Raw genomic sequence first — 17,580 nt, 5'->3', positions numbered from 1 at the left:
GGATTTTGATTTTCCGAAGAGAAAGGAATAAAAAAATAGTTGCCTGCCAAGGGCTGCTTTTTCCAAATGGTGATGGAGTTTAGTGCTCACCTTCCACTCCTCCAGCCTCTGCTGGCTCCGCTGAAGTTGTGTTTTCATCCTCTAACTTCTTTTTCTTCTTTGCTTTTCGTTCTGTGTTAAACTGAGTGATCTCTTTGTTTTCCTCTGTGATGTACTTTAGCAGTGAATTACTCCTCTTGGCTAAGAGCTTCACATCGTCTGTGTTCATTGTGCTGCTTTTTTTGAACATCCTGTGGGTGGGAGAATCTCTGCTGCTCCTCTGCCTCCCCTCCCCCCCTTGTAACAGAGGCCCTTTCAGGCAGGTGTGCGCTTGGCAAAGAGGGAGTTGGGTTAATTGTTAGAATGAAATATTCACAACTTCTCCATGCAGCTGTGAGTCGGGGGCTAGGTGGATAATGCAGGTAAGCAAAGAAGAAGTTACCTAAGACACTTGGGAGTGCTGAGTGTGATGCAACAGAGAGCACACACTCCCTCTGGTCCAGGCGTCTGCCATTGGCATTGTTGCCAGGAGGAGAAAGTGAGCTCAGTGATGCCAGATCGCAGATTTTTTCCAAGAGCAGCTGAAAAATCTGATTTCTACGTGAAATATTCTGATTTTTAAAGTGTTGGGAATGACTTCAAGTGTTTGCTGATCATTTCTATTTTTTAAAAACTTGTTGATTTAAGAGAGAGAAAAATATTGATTTGTTGTTACATTCATTTATGCATTTATTGAATGTGCCCTGACCAGGGATCAAATCCACAACCTTGGCTATTGGGATGATGTTCCAACCAACTAAGCTATCTGGCTAGGGCCTGCCTATCATTTCTTTTGATGAACATGCCCACCCAAAACAGATCTGTCTTCCCAAGCCATTGACCTTCAGTGTGTGCTCCCAACTGAATTTTCCAAAACCTCCTGAAGGGCAGAGTCATATCTTTCTGCCTTGTGTCCACAGTGGTCTGTAGGTGCCTGGTGCCGGGTGAAAGGTGATCAGTGATGGAGTGCATGGTTTTAGGGCCATTACCTTGTTTAACTGATGTGCTTCCTATTTGACTTGCCCTGTTTGTTGTTATTATTTTAAATCCAGTCTTATGTAGGGCCCCGAGCTGAGCACTTTTTATGTCACTGCAGTGGTGGTTCCCAGTCACATTCTGATAGAAATTCAGTGGAAATTAGCTTGGTTGGTTGCACGAAAATTATTTTCTTTCTTTCTTTTTTGGAATCCATACCAAACCTCTGCATTCAGGCAGGTAAGATAAGTCCATAAACTCAAGTAATTTTTTTATCCTCGCCTGAGGACATTTTTTCATTGTTTCTTTTAGAGAGAGAGGAAGGGAGACCGAGAAATATTGATGTGAGAGAGAAACATTGATTGGTTGCTCCCAGACTGGGGATTGAACCTACAACCTAGGCGTGTGCCCTGATGGGGAACTGGACCTGAAATCTTTCAGTTACAAGACAACACTCTAACCCCCTGAGCCACACCAATCAGGGCTAAGTGATTTTTCAAACCTTTGGGAAGCGAGAGTGTGAAGGAGGGAAAGAGGGAAAGGTGGACAGAGGGAGACCCTCGTCTGGAGGCATTATTGGAGTTAATTTGCACAAAGGTCATTTCTCCTTGTGGGGCCAGCCCCTCGCCCCAGTGTGACTAAAGTGGGTAGATCTTCCTTTAAAAAGTCGATATTATACTCATTTGAAGCATTACATAATATAAATTAAAACTTATCTTGGAGCCCTTACAGGAATTACTACTTATTTTGAAGATGAAGATAATTAAAGTGCTGTCTAGTTTATTTCTGTTCTATCAGCATATATTGAGGGCCTTATTTTGTGTAAGACACAGTGATTCTGGGAGGTGGGGGCCCCAAAATAACACAGCACCTCTGGCTTCCAGGAGCTAAATGCACACAGGTATGATTAAACAAACACGTTTCCACGAATTGACATGTACATCTCATTTTGGATTAGTTCAGTCATGTTTGAAAGTTTGAAAGGGAAATCTAATGGGATGGGAGTAATAGACAGAACACTGTACTTGAAAAATAATTAATTAAATAAATAAATTTTTAAAAATGAAAAAAAGAAAGGGAAATCTATGTTCATACATAGTTTTGAAAAATTGATAATGAACCTAACCAACCTACAGTTTATCTTTTGAGTATATGTGGGTTTTTATATACACATTCTGTATATGTTTGCTTAAAGCAAATATTCCTTTAAGACTGCTAAATTATTGAAGGGGAAGGCTTTATTTTGCATGGTTCAGAATTTATGGGTACAATATTAGTATAGCTTCTGTATTTCTCTTTATAGCACCCTTGAGGAATAGGATAGTATTGCTGTAGTCTTACTTTCCAGAGGGAAATACATGAAAGGCTGTCATCTGAAACCAAAGTGAGTTGTTTAATGAACAGGAGTTAGACTCTGGAACTTATAATTATTGCTCTAGGGCTGACTCCATTAAGAATGCAATTTAGTTTGGGGTAGGATTTATAGGAGATACTGGAGAGCACCGATTATTTGCAGCCAAGGCCGAACAGTGATAATGTCATGACCAGGAAATGCGAGGGCTGTCATGTACGCCGACTGATCTTTCTCACTCGCTAACCAGATAGAGGAGATGATGTTATCAATACCAGAATCCTCTAATCTAATGGGAGTAATATTAAACAAAGTGAGAAAATATTTAAACATCTATCTGAAACGTGCGTTGAATCTAAAAGATTTTGCTATGTGTATAAACTGTTTGAAGTGAACAAATTATCTTGTCACAGCTTTGTTTTCTCATGCAGGTACCTTTTCAATATTGTTAAGGTTAGAATGGAGGAAGTTTCTAATTATTATATTTATTACTATAGAGTTCATGGGAAGTTTAGGCTTTAGTAAGAAGTTCTCATAAAATTTGTATCTGTTAATATTGAGGGTTTTAAAAAACCACTGTGAGGAGGCATATAAAAAAGATAAATGAATAAGTTAACAGAAATGTTTAAAGCAGAATTTTTAATGAACAAGAACATTTGAGATTTTTATTTAATTTTACAATGCACCCCAGATTACAGATGCTCTTATGAGTGTTTGAAATTGGAGAATTCGAAAGTGGAGCTTGAAAAGCCAGTAAGAGCTCTTACTCAACTTTTTGGACACACTCCAAATGGAGAAGACTTGGCTGCTTTTGAGAGCATGCTACTGGGATTTCAGCTTCTGATGAAGGCTCTGAAGGGTCCTGCTGTAGCAAAATGATTAGATCTTGGGTAAAACAAATGCTTTGATGCATGACTGAGATTGCATGTGGTCAGAAAAATCTCCAAGAAGTGTACTTTTCAGCTTGACTCACATCACATGCGAGTGGAAAGCCGAGGAGTGCGCTCTAAGCAATAAGCGCCTGGGAATGTGAAGACGCTGGAGGACAGACAGCAGTCCCAGGAGTACACGGGGACGAGCAGCAGGAAGAGGGAATGAATGGATGGAAATCCCCACACTAAGCCTGGGTCTTTAAAAGGGGATAGAGTAGTTCCAGGTTTGTATCACCACCTGACTCCCTACTGAAGCAAATGTTAAGCCCTCTTTGGAAAAAAATATGCCCAACCGAGACCCATAGGTTTCCCACAGGTTAAAACCACGCAGATAGAAGCTTGTTATAAAAGGTCAACAAACAGCCACAACCGAGAGTCAGCAGAAAAGACCAACAACTGACCGTCCTGCTCCTTACCTAGAGCCTTAGATACGAAAACTATCAACACAGAATGCAAAATATCATGTATAAAAGGTTTAAAGAAATAAAAGATGAAATGACAAAAATGAGCAAGTAGTAAGAGGCTAATGAAAATGATCTAGCAGATTTTTAAAAAGCACCAAATAAAATGTGAAAATATAATCACTGGGCAAAAACCTTTGATAATAAAATGGTTAAATATGCAATGAGAGAGTGACCTGGAAGGTCAATAAAGAACCAGTAAAGGGACAAATTGCTATGTCAGTAATGACAGTAAATAAAAGGGGACTGAATGCGACTGTGGTTTTTTTGTAGATGTTTTTATCCACTTGAGGAAGCCTGCTCCTTTTCCTAGCTTGCTAAAATTTGGCTTTTGGTTATAAATGGATACCGGAGTTTTTTAAATGCTTTCATTGAATATACTTTACTGCACTTACGGAGATGCTGACATGGTTTTTCTGTAGATATGGTGAATTACAGTGATGGATTTTCAAATGACGAAGTCACTGTGTCTCTGGGATAAGCCCAGCTGGTCATGCTACATAATCTTTTTCATGCATTGAATTTAATTTGCTGAAATTTTCAAACAAAATAGAATTTAAGAAATGCATTCATGGATGTATATAAAATACTGTACCCAACTGTTAGAGAATACACATTATCTTCAAGTGCCATTGAATATTTACATGACATTGAATATTTATAACTGACTCTGTACTAGTCCATCAAGTGATCTTGATGAATTTCAAAGAACTGATACATGCAGGCCACCTTCCCTGATGGCTGTTCAATTCCATTAGAAATTAAAAAGAAAAAAGAAAAATTGTACCATACCTTTAAAAATTAAAAAAAAACACACTTCTAAATAACTTATGGCTCAAAGAAAAAAAAAACACCATGGAAAATAAAAATAATTAGGACTGAATCATAGTGAACTATTATATCAAACATTGTAATGAGATATTTAAAGGTATGCTATTTAGCCTTTAAAGCTTTTATTAGGAAAGAATAAAGCCTGAAAATTTAAGGAAGTAAACGGCTCCACCCTAAGCTATAAAAACAAAAGAACCCAAAGAAAATAGAAGGAGTGAAACAATAAAAATAAGATTTTATTATTTTATTTTTCCATTTCATTAATTCATAACAAGTTTACTAACTTTTTGTGAAATTTGTGTGGAAGAGCAAAAGCCCCCCAAATAGCCAGTGTGCCGCTAAAGAAGGATAAATTGGAGGAGGGGGCACTGGCCCGACCAGATATTTACACTTATGGAGTCTCACTCTTCCTGTCTGCGTTCAAGCTGTGTGGCCGTGGGCAGAAAGAACGGAAGTGACTGGTGGAGCCGCGCAGGGAGCAGTGAGGCAGGCACACTCCCCGGGTGTCCCTGATGTGCAATGGAGGTGGCAGTGCAGGGCAGAGGGCATGCAGTTTGTTTCCATAATAGTCTGGGACAGTTGGTTGTCCATATGGAAAATGCAGTCGAATCTATGGAATGTAACATGATACACAAAAATCAGTTCCATATGGTTTAAAAACAGTTGTAAAAGGTGAAACTTAAACATTGGAGAAAAATGATGGAGATTCTTTCTGAACTAATGATACAGAAGGATTTGAACATTTCTGACACAAAATTGCCTACCAGAAAAGAAAATATTGATAAATTCAGCTATATCAAAACTAAAGAGTTATAAACAGATTTGAGAAAGCCAGTGAAAATACAACTTCTAAAACTAGAGACGATACTGGTAATGCATGTATTAACTGATAAAGGATCAGTGTCTAGAATAGAAAGAATTCTGAAAACAAAAGTCAATAGGAAATGACAGACAACCCAAAAGTAAAAGGAGCAAACATATGAATAGACATTTTACTGAGATACACAAACATATGATTAAGATACTCAACTTCATAAGTAATTAGGGGAATGCAAATTACATCTCTGGTGACATATTTATATACACTGGATTAAAAATAATAACATTTGACAACACCACAGGTTGGCGAGGATGTGGAGCTAAGGATTTTTAGACATTATTTAGAGCATCAAACACTTAACCTAGCAGTTACACTTGTAGAAATACACCCTAGAGAAACCTGTGAATAGACACATTAGAAATCATGTATCAGAGTATATAGCAGCCCTATGCATAACAGGAAAAAACTGGCAACAACCAAATAACCTAAAGGTTTATTGACGGGAAGATGAGTAAATGAATAGCAACATATTTGCATAACGGAATACCATAAATCAGAGTGCAATAAACAAATCAGTGTTTTGTATGAGATGTGTGAAACGTAAAACTATAAATCCAAAAGAAAAAGAAGCCCCAGAAAATAACATCCAGTAATTTTTTATGGCACTAAAAGGGAGAAGTTGGATAAGATGACAGAGGAATGTGCAAGTCGATGCAATAGTTTTAACAATATTACAATTCTTAAGTTAAATGGTGAGTTTTCCAGGATTCTTTTCGGTGTTAAGCTTAGTAATAAATATTATATATCTTTTCTTATATTTATATTATATAATATCACATGGTAAAAATGTGAAAGCAGAGAGGGTATCATTTGGGCAAAGATTGACAGATGAGGGGGTGAGCCATGTGAATATCTAGGGGAAAAATGTTATAGGCAGAGGGAATAGCCATTGTGAAGGACTCAAGATGACTGGCCTGGAATGGTCCTGTTTGTGGAAAAGCAAGGAGTTCTTTTTACCAAGTCACAAATGTAACAAGTTAATCCTTGTCCCCGAAGGACTGAGGACCGTGGATTCTCATTGCCTTCATCTCGTGACTGCCCTGCTTCTCCAGAATGATCTCTCATGCTGGCTGCACATATGCGCTTTCAAGGCTAGGCAGACACTGAGAAACAATCTGGGAGCCCTCTGTTGGACCAGACTGTCAGCTGACCTGAAGGTGGTCCCATTGTATGTGAAAGATTCAAGCTTCCCCTGACTTCTCCAGGTGTTAAGAAACCCAACCTCCTGCTCAGTTTTAGTCCTTGGTAGTGTAGCTCCAACAGGAATAGGGGCGAGAGCCAGAGGTTGAGTTTTAGGACTTCTGGTCAAGATGGAAGCATACGTAGACATGGTGCACCTCCTCATACAACCACAAAAAGAAGTACAGCTAACTTCAAACACAAAAAACACCCAGAACTGCTAGAAAATCGAATTGTATGGAAGTCTGAAAACCAAGGATTTAAAGAAGCCACATTCATCCAGACGGGTAGGAGGGAGATGTGGAGTGGGGATGGAGAGGATGCGGTGTGTTGTGGAGAGGTGGTGATGGCAGTGGTGGAACGGGTGGTCCCACATTCGCATGTGGTAGATAAAAATCGGGAGGGATACTGTGGACATGAGCAATCCCAGCCCCAGGCCAGATCCCACAGCCCAGGATTCCAGTGTCAGGAAGATAAAGCCTCATAACTTCTGACTGTAAAAACCAGTGGGGGTCGGGGCAGTGGAAGAAACTGCCAGTTTCTCTGGAGAGTCCATTTAAAGGGCCCACATGGACACAAACCCACCCACTCTGGGAATCACCACCAGGGCAACAGATGGAAGGGTGCTGTCACATACAGGAAGTAGGTGAAGTGACTGGAAGTGGGGCGAGGGCCAGGGAAACCTCCAGAAGCCAGGCAGTGGCACTGTCCCCTCTCTGATCCCTTTCCCCACACAGAGCCACAAAATGGTGACGTCGGTTGGCCATGGCAAATACCTATGGCTCTGCCCCTTGAACTCCACAGGTGTGCTAAGGCAGGGAGTTGAAGCAGCTCTACCCAAAAAACAGAAACAAACACAGGAGGCTGCCACATTGAGGAGACAAAGAAACATGGCCCAAAAGAGGGAACACAACAACCCCCCCCTCCAAAAGAACTAAATTAGATGGAGATAAACAATCTATCAGATTCAGTTCAAAACACTGGTAATCAGGATGCTCAAAGAACTCACTGAGTATAGCAAAAACATATGGGAAGAAATGAAGTTTACACTAAGTGAAATAAAGAAAAATGCACAAGAAACCAACAGTTAAGGGAAGGAAGCCAGGACTTAAGTCAACAATTTGGAGTATAAGGAAAAAAATAAACATTTGACCAGAACAGAAAGAAGAAACAAGAATTTTAAAAAATGAGGAGACTATAAGACAACTCTGGGACATCTCCAAAAGGGCTAACATGTGAATCATAGGGGTGCCAGAAGGAGAAGAAAAAGAGCAAGAAATGGAAACTTATTTGAAAAAACAACGAAAGAAAACTTCCCTAATTTGGCGAAGGAAATAGACATACAAGTCCAGGAAGCACAGAGAGTTCCAAACAAGTTGGACCCAAAGAGAACCACATCAAGACACATTATAATGAAAATGCCAAAGGTTAAAGATAAAGAGAGACTCTTAAAAGCAGCAAGAGAGAAGCAGACAATCACCTACAAAGGAGTTCCCATAAGGCTATCAGCTGATCTCTCAAGAGAAACTTTGCAGGCAAGGAGGGACTGGCAAGAAGTATTGAAAGTGATTAAAAAAAAAAAAAAGCAAGGACCTACAACCAAGATTACTCTATCCAGCAAAGCTATCATTTAGAATGGAAGGGCAGATAAAGTCAAGTTAAAGGAGTTTATCATCACCAAGCCCTTGTTATATGAAATGTTAAAGGGACTTATCTAAGAAAAAGAAGATCAAAACTGTGAACGTTAAAATGATAACAAACTCACAACTATCAACAACTGAGTGTAAAAAACAAAAAACAAAAACAAACTAAAATACCAGAACAGGAACAGAATCATAGATAGGAAGATCATTTGGATGGTTATTAGTTGGGAGGGGGAAGTGGGTAATGGGGGAAAAGCTACAGGGAAGAAGCACAAGCGGTAGGTACAAAATAGACAGGGGGAGGTTAAGAACAGTATAGGAAATGGAGAAGCCAAAGAATTTATACGCACAACCCATGGACGTGAACTAAGGGGCACACTGCTGGAGGGAAGTGGATTACCGGGTGGAGGTGGGCAAAGGGGGAAAATGGGGCAACTGTGATAACACAATCAATAAAATATCTCAATGTAAGGTAAAAAAGTAAAATAAAAGACTGATTTTAAAAAATGTAAAAGCACTTAGCCAGAAGGGATATTTAAGATTTTAGAAATGTAACAAGAGCCTATAAAAGCCAAATCCACTTACCCTTGCAGGTTGCTGAGCTTTGTGTCCAGCAAACTCCTGGGATTCCTCCACCCCTTATGATCCCAGAGAGCCATCTGCTGGAGAATCCCTTCATGGCCTCAAAACAGGTTTAATTTTTTCTTCTCTGGCATTCAAGTCTTGTGCCCAATTTGATGCCCAAGTTTTAAAAAAATCTGGAAAATAAAAGCAGTGCCACTTCCAATGCTTCAGTCACTCTTTATGTGGGAAACCGTTTTTGCTCCACTGGCTTTTGTTTGTATTGGTACAGTCATGCCTCGGTACTCGTCAGCTTCGGAACTAGCCAAACCCCGTACATGTCGCATGTTGTTGAGGAAAAAATTTTCAGCACTGGGCATTTGCTCGGGACTTGTTGCACTTGCTAAAACTAGTATGAGTCATGACGCTGCCCTGAAAGAGAAAACTCCTTATCGTTTGGTACCTGTCGGTTTCGGTGCTCTCCATGAGTTCCGGAACAAATTACCACGAGCACCGAGGTGCCACTTGTACCACTTGTACAAGGTTCCTAAGAAAACGCGTTCCCACAAATGCTGCTTCTTCAGAGCGATGCCGCGGGGCTGTGTCAGAGCCAGTCCCTTCAGAGGGACGGCGGGAGAGAGACTAAAGCGTGCTCAGCCTCTGCCCAGAGAAGCCACCCTGCCTCTTTTCATGCTATCCTTCCTCTTCTTCCTGTGCTTTAATTTATTTACCTTAAAGTGAATTTGAAACTTTGTTAAGGAAAGAAAAGGGCCACTCAAAAGAGAGGTTTGATGCTTACAACCAGGGAATGAATAAGCAAAAGACAGGGATTCAAATTAATCACTGCAGTTCTAAAGAGACAGAGGGTAGGCGAGCTCCTTCTGGTCAGTCAAGGATAGAATGGACAGGTTATGATGGGGAACACGTATTGCTGCCGGGGTTCCTCCAGCCCCCGCTGTTGAGATGACAGGGTCTCAACCAGCGGTTTCCCTTTGACTCATCAGTAATACTGTGGGGATGCTAGCTATGTGTCTATCTTCTGGAAATCTAAACATATCTAAACTGTGTTAAGAATGGGAAGAGAAAAACCGAGCATCTTCGGTGGGCACTGCCTATTAAATGGCTGATGCCCATTTTACAATGTGATGATTTGATACATGTTGATATTACAAAATGATTGCCACAATAAGGTTTGGGAAGAGAAAAACCGAGCATTTTCGGTGGGCGCTGCCTATTAAATGGCTGATGCCCATTTTACAATGTGATGATTTGATACATGTTGATATTACAAAATGATTGCCACAATAAGGTTAGGTAAGTTCCATCTCTTTACATAATTACTTTTTTTGTGCTAATGACATTTAAGATAAACTCTCTTCACAACTTTCAAGTATATAATACGGTGTTGTTAACTGCAGCCACCGTGTTGTACGTTAGGACCCTCCCCCGCCCCCCGTTCTTCTTTTCTTACTGCTGAGAGTTTGTACCCCTTGCCTAGTCACTCGTTACAGGGGAAGGGAAAGAGAGAAATATCAATGTATGGTCGCTTTTCGTGAGTCCCCGGCTGGGAACTGGCCTGCAACCCAGGCATGTGCCCTGACTGGGAATCGAACCGCCGTCGTGTGGTTCGCAGGCCCACGCTCAATCCACTGAGCTACACCAGCCAGGGCCGCCCCCCCCCCCCCCTTTAAGTTTATGCGGGCACATCCTCAATGGGCCCGCGGGGCTGCCTGGCAGTCCCACCACATATTCCCGGGAAAGTCACTCACCCGTTTCTCAAGAGGACTGTTTCACACTTTCCCCTCTTGCCTAAAATCACCAATACTTCTCTTTCCCTTTTCAGCTTTTTAAAAATTTGACTGAGCAAATAAAAGAAATATGAAGATAACTTTCACCTACTCCGCGGAGTCCGCGGGGGCCCTCGGCCCCTCCCCCCGCGCGCACCTGAGCCCGCCGCCGCGGAGGAGGCACCGGAGCAGCCGGCGCCCCGGCTCCCATCCGCTGCAGCAGGAGCAAAGCTGCCAGCCTGGGAGAGCGGCCCCTGTGTGCCAGGCTTAGTTCCGAATACCTTGTGTGTTAACTGACGTAAGCCTCACCACAGCCCCGTGAGGTCGGAGCCATACCGGTTTTACAGGCCGCATCCTGTAACCTGTCCGGAGTCGGCGCACGTGCGTGACCGCGGTGCGGTACCTCGGCTCGCAGGACACTCCCCCTGCAGCTGCCTCCCCTTCCGCGTCCTCAGTTTCCTCCTCGCTCCCAGGTCTTCCGTCCACTGACAAGCGCATTCTAATGTCTTCTATGTTAACAACCTACCCTTGACCTCCTATCTCCCTTCAGCTGACCCCTAGCGGCCCTCCCTTTTTCAAATTTCTCATGAGAGTTATATTTGCTCTGCCCACTAACGTCTTTTCTAATTTTCTTTTCATCCATTCCAGTCCTGCTTTTGTCCCTTCCATTTCACGGAAACAACTTTTGTCAAGGTCACTAGTGACCTCCGAAATGTCAAAGGCAGAGGTCATGTCCATGCCAGACGGACATTCTCAGTTTCTCACTCAACCCCTCAGAGCTGCTTCATTCACTGGGCTCCCTCAAACCCGTATGCCTGGCTCTCGCTCCCCTGCGCCAGTGTCTTCCCGTCTCCTTTGCTGGGTCTCCCTCTACCGGCCAACTTCTAAAGGTGCGATTGCCCAGGACTTGGGCGGGGCCCCTTCTCTGTATCCCCACACTCTCTCTCACTCTCTTGGGGATCTCAGTCCGTCTGAAGGCTTGAATTATTATCATCAATTGTAAATTGATGACGCCTAGATTGTTGTCTGTAGCTTTGACCTTCCTCAGGCTGCCAACACTTTCATGTGGATGTCATAGGCATATCCATCACCCGAGTATTGTCTCCAATAAAATTCTTGATTTTGCTTTTTATCCTTTAGTTCCATTTTCGGGAAAGTGGGATTTTCCTCCCACACTCCACATTGTAATCATTGGCAGGGCTCTGCCTACGATTTACATCCCAGATCAGACCTCCTCTCCCCTCATCCAGGACGATGGCCGCACCCCAGCACCATCCTCTGTGCCCTAGGTTTTGAAACAGCCTCCAAAACGGATCTCCCGACTTGGTCTCTTGCTGTGATGTAGCCTGTTTTCCACCCTGCAGCTAGAATCATTTATTATAAATATGTCAGATCTGGGCTCTGCCTACCTCTTCCTCCTCATTTCCTAAGATGCTGTCTGCCCGCCCTCCCCCGCCCCCCCTCCCCCCCCCTTTCCCGTTCTTTGACTACAACATGGACTCATCTGCCTCCAGGCGTTTGTCCTTCCTGTTGCCTCTGTTTCCCACTGCTGGGAATGCTCTTCTTAAATTGACCACAATTAAGCAAGAGAGTTAATTATTTTGGTATGATTTCTGTTCAGACTTTCCCTTATCAGAAAAGCGTTGCTTGATTTCCCCATCGGAAATAGCAGCACCTGGCGTTTTCCCTCTGTTTGCCAGTTTTAATCACCGTATGATTTGTATCGTATTATCTGTCTGTCTTTTTGCTTGTCGCCTTGAGTGGCCTATCAGCTCCATGAAGGCAAAGACACTATTGCTCTATCTCTAGTGCTTGGAACTAGGTGCTGAATAAATATTGGTTGCATTTTTGGAATAGTGGCAAGTATTAGCCCTACAAAGTTATAGGATGAGAATGAAGAAGATTGGGTGTAATATCTTTTTGAAAGTAATAATAACTTGTAAATTATAGATGAAAAAGGGTATGTGTGAAGAAAATTGTCTCGAAGCAGCAAAGGAGAGTTTCAGAATTCCTCAGTGGCTGCAGGGGTCCATTCGTGGTGAGGGCGGGGCCTCACAGGAGTCTTAGAAAACTAAAATTGGTGAAACTAAATGAAATTGGGGATCTCACATTCCCTAAACGTGCTCTGCTTGGAGCATCGAAAGTCACAAATTGTGAATTTAACTCTTATGATGAGAGTAATGAAAATGATTTTTGCAACCCTTTTGAGTTGGGCTAGAACGTTGATATACCTAATTGTTTGCAGCGCCTTGGGTTGCTCCTCCCCCTGTAAAGAGAAGTGTCAGAGTGGACTTATGTCCCTCTCGACTTCACGTGGTTGTGAGTTCTGCTCACTGATGCAGGAGGATGAAAAGAAAATTGTGCTAACCTAAGGAATTCTCTTACTCATCGTTATGAGATATAAGGGGATTTACTCTCTTTAAATTCTGTTATTATTTCAGTGTGCTTTTCAAAGGATAAATCTTTAATGACCTCCAGAAAATGGGAAGGAGTTCTTTCCTACCCGTGTGCATATATATACAACTAAGAAAAATTCATGTTACCTGAACTTTGACTCCAAATAAACATGCTACATAATGATTATCTGACATAACTGTGATTTTAAAAGTTTCAAATGTAGGTGAGTGCTGGGTACACATAGTAGATAAGTGCAAAAAAGGCTGTGGTACATTTACACAATGAAATACTCCTCGGGTGTGAAAAAGAAGGAAATCTTACCCTTTGCAAAAGCATGGGTGGACCTGGAGAGTATTATGCTAAGTGAAATGAACCAGTCAAAGAAAGACAAATATTATGTGGTTTCACTTATATATAGAATCTAATGAACAAAATAAACTAAAAAAGTAGACACAATTGAGTTTTGGCCTGCAAACCAAAGAAACAGACTCATGGATGCAGAGAACAGACTGGCAGCTGTCAGAGGGGAGGGGTTTGTGGAGCTGGGTAAAATAGGTGAGGGGATTGAGCAGAAAGAACCCCTCACAGTGTGGTGATTACCAGAAGGCAAGGGGCATAGGGGAGGCAGAAGAGAGTGAAGGGAAGGTAGATGGTGATGGAAGGAGACCTGACTTTGGATAGTGAGTGCACAACATGATATGCAGATGATGTATTATAGAACTGTACACCTGAAACCTATCTAATTTTGTTAACTAACGTCACCCCATTAAATTCAATTAAAAATTTTTTTTAAATAGTGGGGACAAAATTCCACAAAACTCACATTGTCCAATTTGGCTATAAAATTTGTTTTAAAAGGCATGATTTACATGGTTATTTTGTAGTGTTTGGTTCATTTTATAAGATTCCTCTGCCATCGCTAGATTTCTTCATGTTTCTCATTGATTTCTTTTTATCCAGAGGGAGAAGAAGATGAGGATGAAGAGGATGAGGAGGAGGAAGATGAAGAAGAGGAAGATGAGGAAGAAGATGAAGAAGATAAATATGCAGAGCCCCTGGGTGAGAGCTTGGAGGATGACGCCGAGCCGCGTGGTTTTACTCTCCCTGGCATCACATCCCAGGAACCTGGCTTAGAGCCGGAAAATGTGGACCTTCTGGAGGGAGCCACCTACCAGGTGCCAGACACCCTCAAGTGGGAACAGCAGAACCAGGGCCTGGGTAAGAGCCATGAGTGCTTCCCTTCCCTTCCTCCCTCCCTCCCTTTTACTTTTCTAAGGTGACACTGATTATGGAGCAAAGTGGATGTTCTGTTTATGTTTATGGATGTTTCATTTAGGAGAAAGTTATCAGTTTTTTCTTCAATACGTTTGTATCAAGTGCACTTAAATAACCAGGCTCCAGTCTCCAGCTGCCTGCTGAGAGCATGGTCACCTCATCTTTGGAAGGAATTCCCTCTTCTTTCCCCGCTGGAGGAAAGAAAGCTATGGGCTTTGGGAAGACTTCCAAATGCAGAGGAAATGTGCGTAATGAGTATGCTTAACAAGTGGTGTGAGTGGTCTGGAATCAGAAAACAAGTGCATTTTGTCATCCTTTGTCCGTTTAGAATTTGCTCCTGAGGGGAGATTCTAGTCTGATGACTTGTCTGGTCATTCTCGTGGTTGCATTCCATTGTCAAATGCAGTCCCAGTTCAACAGGCAGCGCCCAGACTACCCCATGTCCACTCTCTCTCGTGCACGGCCCTCATTTCCCGTAGAGACTTGGTGGGTGCGGGCTGACCCTGACTCGGTGTCTCCTCCCTGTCGGCAGGGAGCTCCCCTGTCTGTCTCTTGGTTTTTTCGGAAGAGATGCTATCAAGCTCTCGGTGATTCCTTGAGGCCTCACTCTTTTGACCTGAGGTCAGGTGATATGTTCTCCATAGAAACCCCCCTCTCCAAATTCCCCTGCTCTTTAACAGGTAGGTCCATTTATAATCTTCAGTGTAGCAGAAGTTAGGTTTAAGAGTCATATCCCTGGTTTGGGGGGATTTCAGTGAAAACGTGGATTTTGGTCTGGGATCTCATTCTGGAATATCATACTAGTGTGTCTTGGTGCCTGATTGAAACTTTTAATTTATAATCCTGTTACAGCAGATTTCTTTTTAAAAAAATATTTCTATTTATTTATCTTTAGAGGGGAAGGGAAGGAGAGAGGGAGAGAAATATCAATGTATGGTTGCCTCTGGTGTGTCCCCTGCTGGGAACTGGCCTGCAACCCAGGCATGTGCCCTGATGGGGAGTCGAACTGCGATCATCTTGTTTGCAGGCCGGCGCTCAATCCACTGAGCTACACCAGCCAGGGCTACAGCAGATTTCTTAAAGATAGCTCTCTTCTCCCATGAAAAGTTTTTTTTTAGATCAGTGGTAAGAAAGTATGAGTACATTAGAATGAGCATGGAATGGAAACATCACAGTGTCTGCTTATCACAGGATTGGGTCGTTTAAACCAAGCCCTTTTCTTTAAGCTCAAACAGGAATTGGTAAAACCTTTAAAGGCTTGCGGTCTAAGGAAGAATTCTTGTGACAATCTGCACAGCTAAAGAAACATGAATGAGAATGTTTAAAGCCATTTTTTTTCTCCTTTATAGAAGTCTTTGATGAACGGTCTTTTAGATTTGGTTAATCAGTTTTTTCTAACCAACCAGTTTTGCACCTACCACATTCCTGGAACTGTGTGTGGCATTTGGAACACAGAGAAAAACAAGGCAGTGCCTTTTCTTGACTTGAGCAGAGCCCACTTCATAAAGGCCTCAGCGCAGGGAGGGTTTCAGCACTAAGTGTGGGCTGTAGGAGGGCAGAGTGCAGATGCAGAAGGGGGTTATTGTATGAGCTTGGAGTGTGCAGAGCTGGCCCTTGGAGGCTGTGTAGGTAGGAGATAGCCTGCAGGGGAAGGAGGAGCCCAAAGGCACTGGGGGGGATGGAAGCATGGCACGTAGGGACGGCATGTCACATATTTGCTTTATGTCAGATTTGTTATTATTATAATAATTGACCATTTCTCTAAACGTCTCTTACTGTTTAATGTCACTTCTTTTCCTGAAAAATTCATTTTTTCCACACAGCGTTAGCATTATGGGTTTCCTGGGAACCAAAACAAGGAACACATCTTGCAAGCTGTTCTTTTTCCCATTGTGGGAAGGCCATGGTTGAGTTGTGTTTGGGACTGAAATTGTATTAGCTCATCAAATTTTCCTTCAAGTGTCAAGAGTATCTCTTCATAAATCAAAGCCAGTGACAACTTCTGGATCAATATTAATTAACACGGTTTCCTAAATACTCTCAGATTAGATGGAATGAAGGAAAACCTCCCCTTTTTGTGATAAATTTTATGGTAGGTAGAATAACAGCCCCCCAAAGGTGTCTATATCCTAGTCCTTGGAATCAGTTACTGTGTTTACCTTACAGGGCAAAAAGGACTTTGCTGATGTGATTAAGTTAAGGATCTTGAGATGAGGACTTTATCCTGGATGATCTAGGTGGGCCCAGTATAGTCACAAGAGTCCTTAAAAAGGGGAGGTAGGAAGGTCAGAGTCAGAGAAGGGGATGTGATGGTAGGCAGAGGTCAGAGAGATGTGGCCACGAGCCAAGGAGTGCTGGTAGCCTCCCCAAACTGGAAAAGGCCAGGAGGTGGATTCTTTCCTTGAGCCTCTAGAAGGAACGCAACCCTGCTGACAGCTTGATTTCAGCCCCTCAAGACCTGTTTCAGATTTTGACCTGCAGAACTGTAAGGCAATGAACTTGTCACTGTGAATCACTAAGTTTGTGGTAATTTGTTACAGCAGAAATGAGAAACCAATACAGCTTCAATGAGTGTTTCATAAGTAGCATCATTTTAGAGAGTAGAATTGCATGGCAGCTGTAGTCAGAGTGTGAACATTGTAAAATTAAGTAATTTTTCTGTAATGAATCATTAAAAATGCAAACATTGAGATCCTTTAAAAAGCAAACCTATTTAGTATAATAACACTTCAATTTGCTATCTTCTTTATTCCTATTTTTAAGTGGGTTATTTTTATAGATTGTCACATTTTATTTTATAATATGGATAGTATTCTAAAGCAAATGCTAACATTCATATAAACTGAAGAGTGGACAGATTGAAGTGGGTAGATGGAATTGACTAAAAATAATGCAAACTCTTTGAATAGATTATAGTCTCGTTTCCTGTGAAGAGCAGAAAACTTAGATGACTTTCTAAGACAAAGTGGTAGATTCATGGACTGAAATTTTCATAGTCACATGCACATTGCCTCTAATGCTTTGGAAAGACACAGCTCAGCTTCTTGTCTGTGGAATGAACTGTCTTGTCAGGACAGAGAGAATCAGGAGTGGAAGTTCCGTGTTATAGGTGAGGTGGACTGATTGATTGGTAAAATGCCAGTACCGTACAAAAAGCTTTTTATTCACATGTGCAGAATCAATTTCTTTTCTGACCTAATAAGTTCATTTTCAGATTTACTGGCAAGAAC

The 17,580-nt window shown here is 42.0% G+C and overlaps 1 protein-coding gene across 1 annotated transcript in view; it reads left to right on the top strand.

The window, feature by feature from the left end:
• ARMH4 (armadillo like helical domain containing 4) overlaps window positions 1–17,580 on the top strand; it is a 102,414-nt gene that overhangs the window by 26,031 nt on the left and 58,803 nt on the right. The window contains exon 5 of the mRNA XM_037054390.1: window positions 14,036–14,293. Within this exon, the coding sequence (XP_036910285.1) occupies window positions 14,036–14,293 (258 nt within the window). The remainder of the gene's footprint in view (window positions 1–14,035; window positions 14,294–17,580) is intronic.

Source organism: Sturnira hondurensis, unplaced genomic scaffold, assembly GCF_014824575.4.
Source record: "Sturnira hondurensis isolate 20B ecotype Veracruz unplaced genomic scaffold, ASM1482457v3 Scaffold0008196, whole genome shotgun sequence".
In the NCBI taxonomy this organism is placed as follows: Eukaryota; Metazoa; Chordata; class Mammalia; order Chiroptera; family Phyllostomidae; genus Sturnira; species Sturnira hondurensis.
Note: the sequence above shows the minus strand (reverse complement) of the source record. Positions and strands in the feature narration are given on the sequence as shown.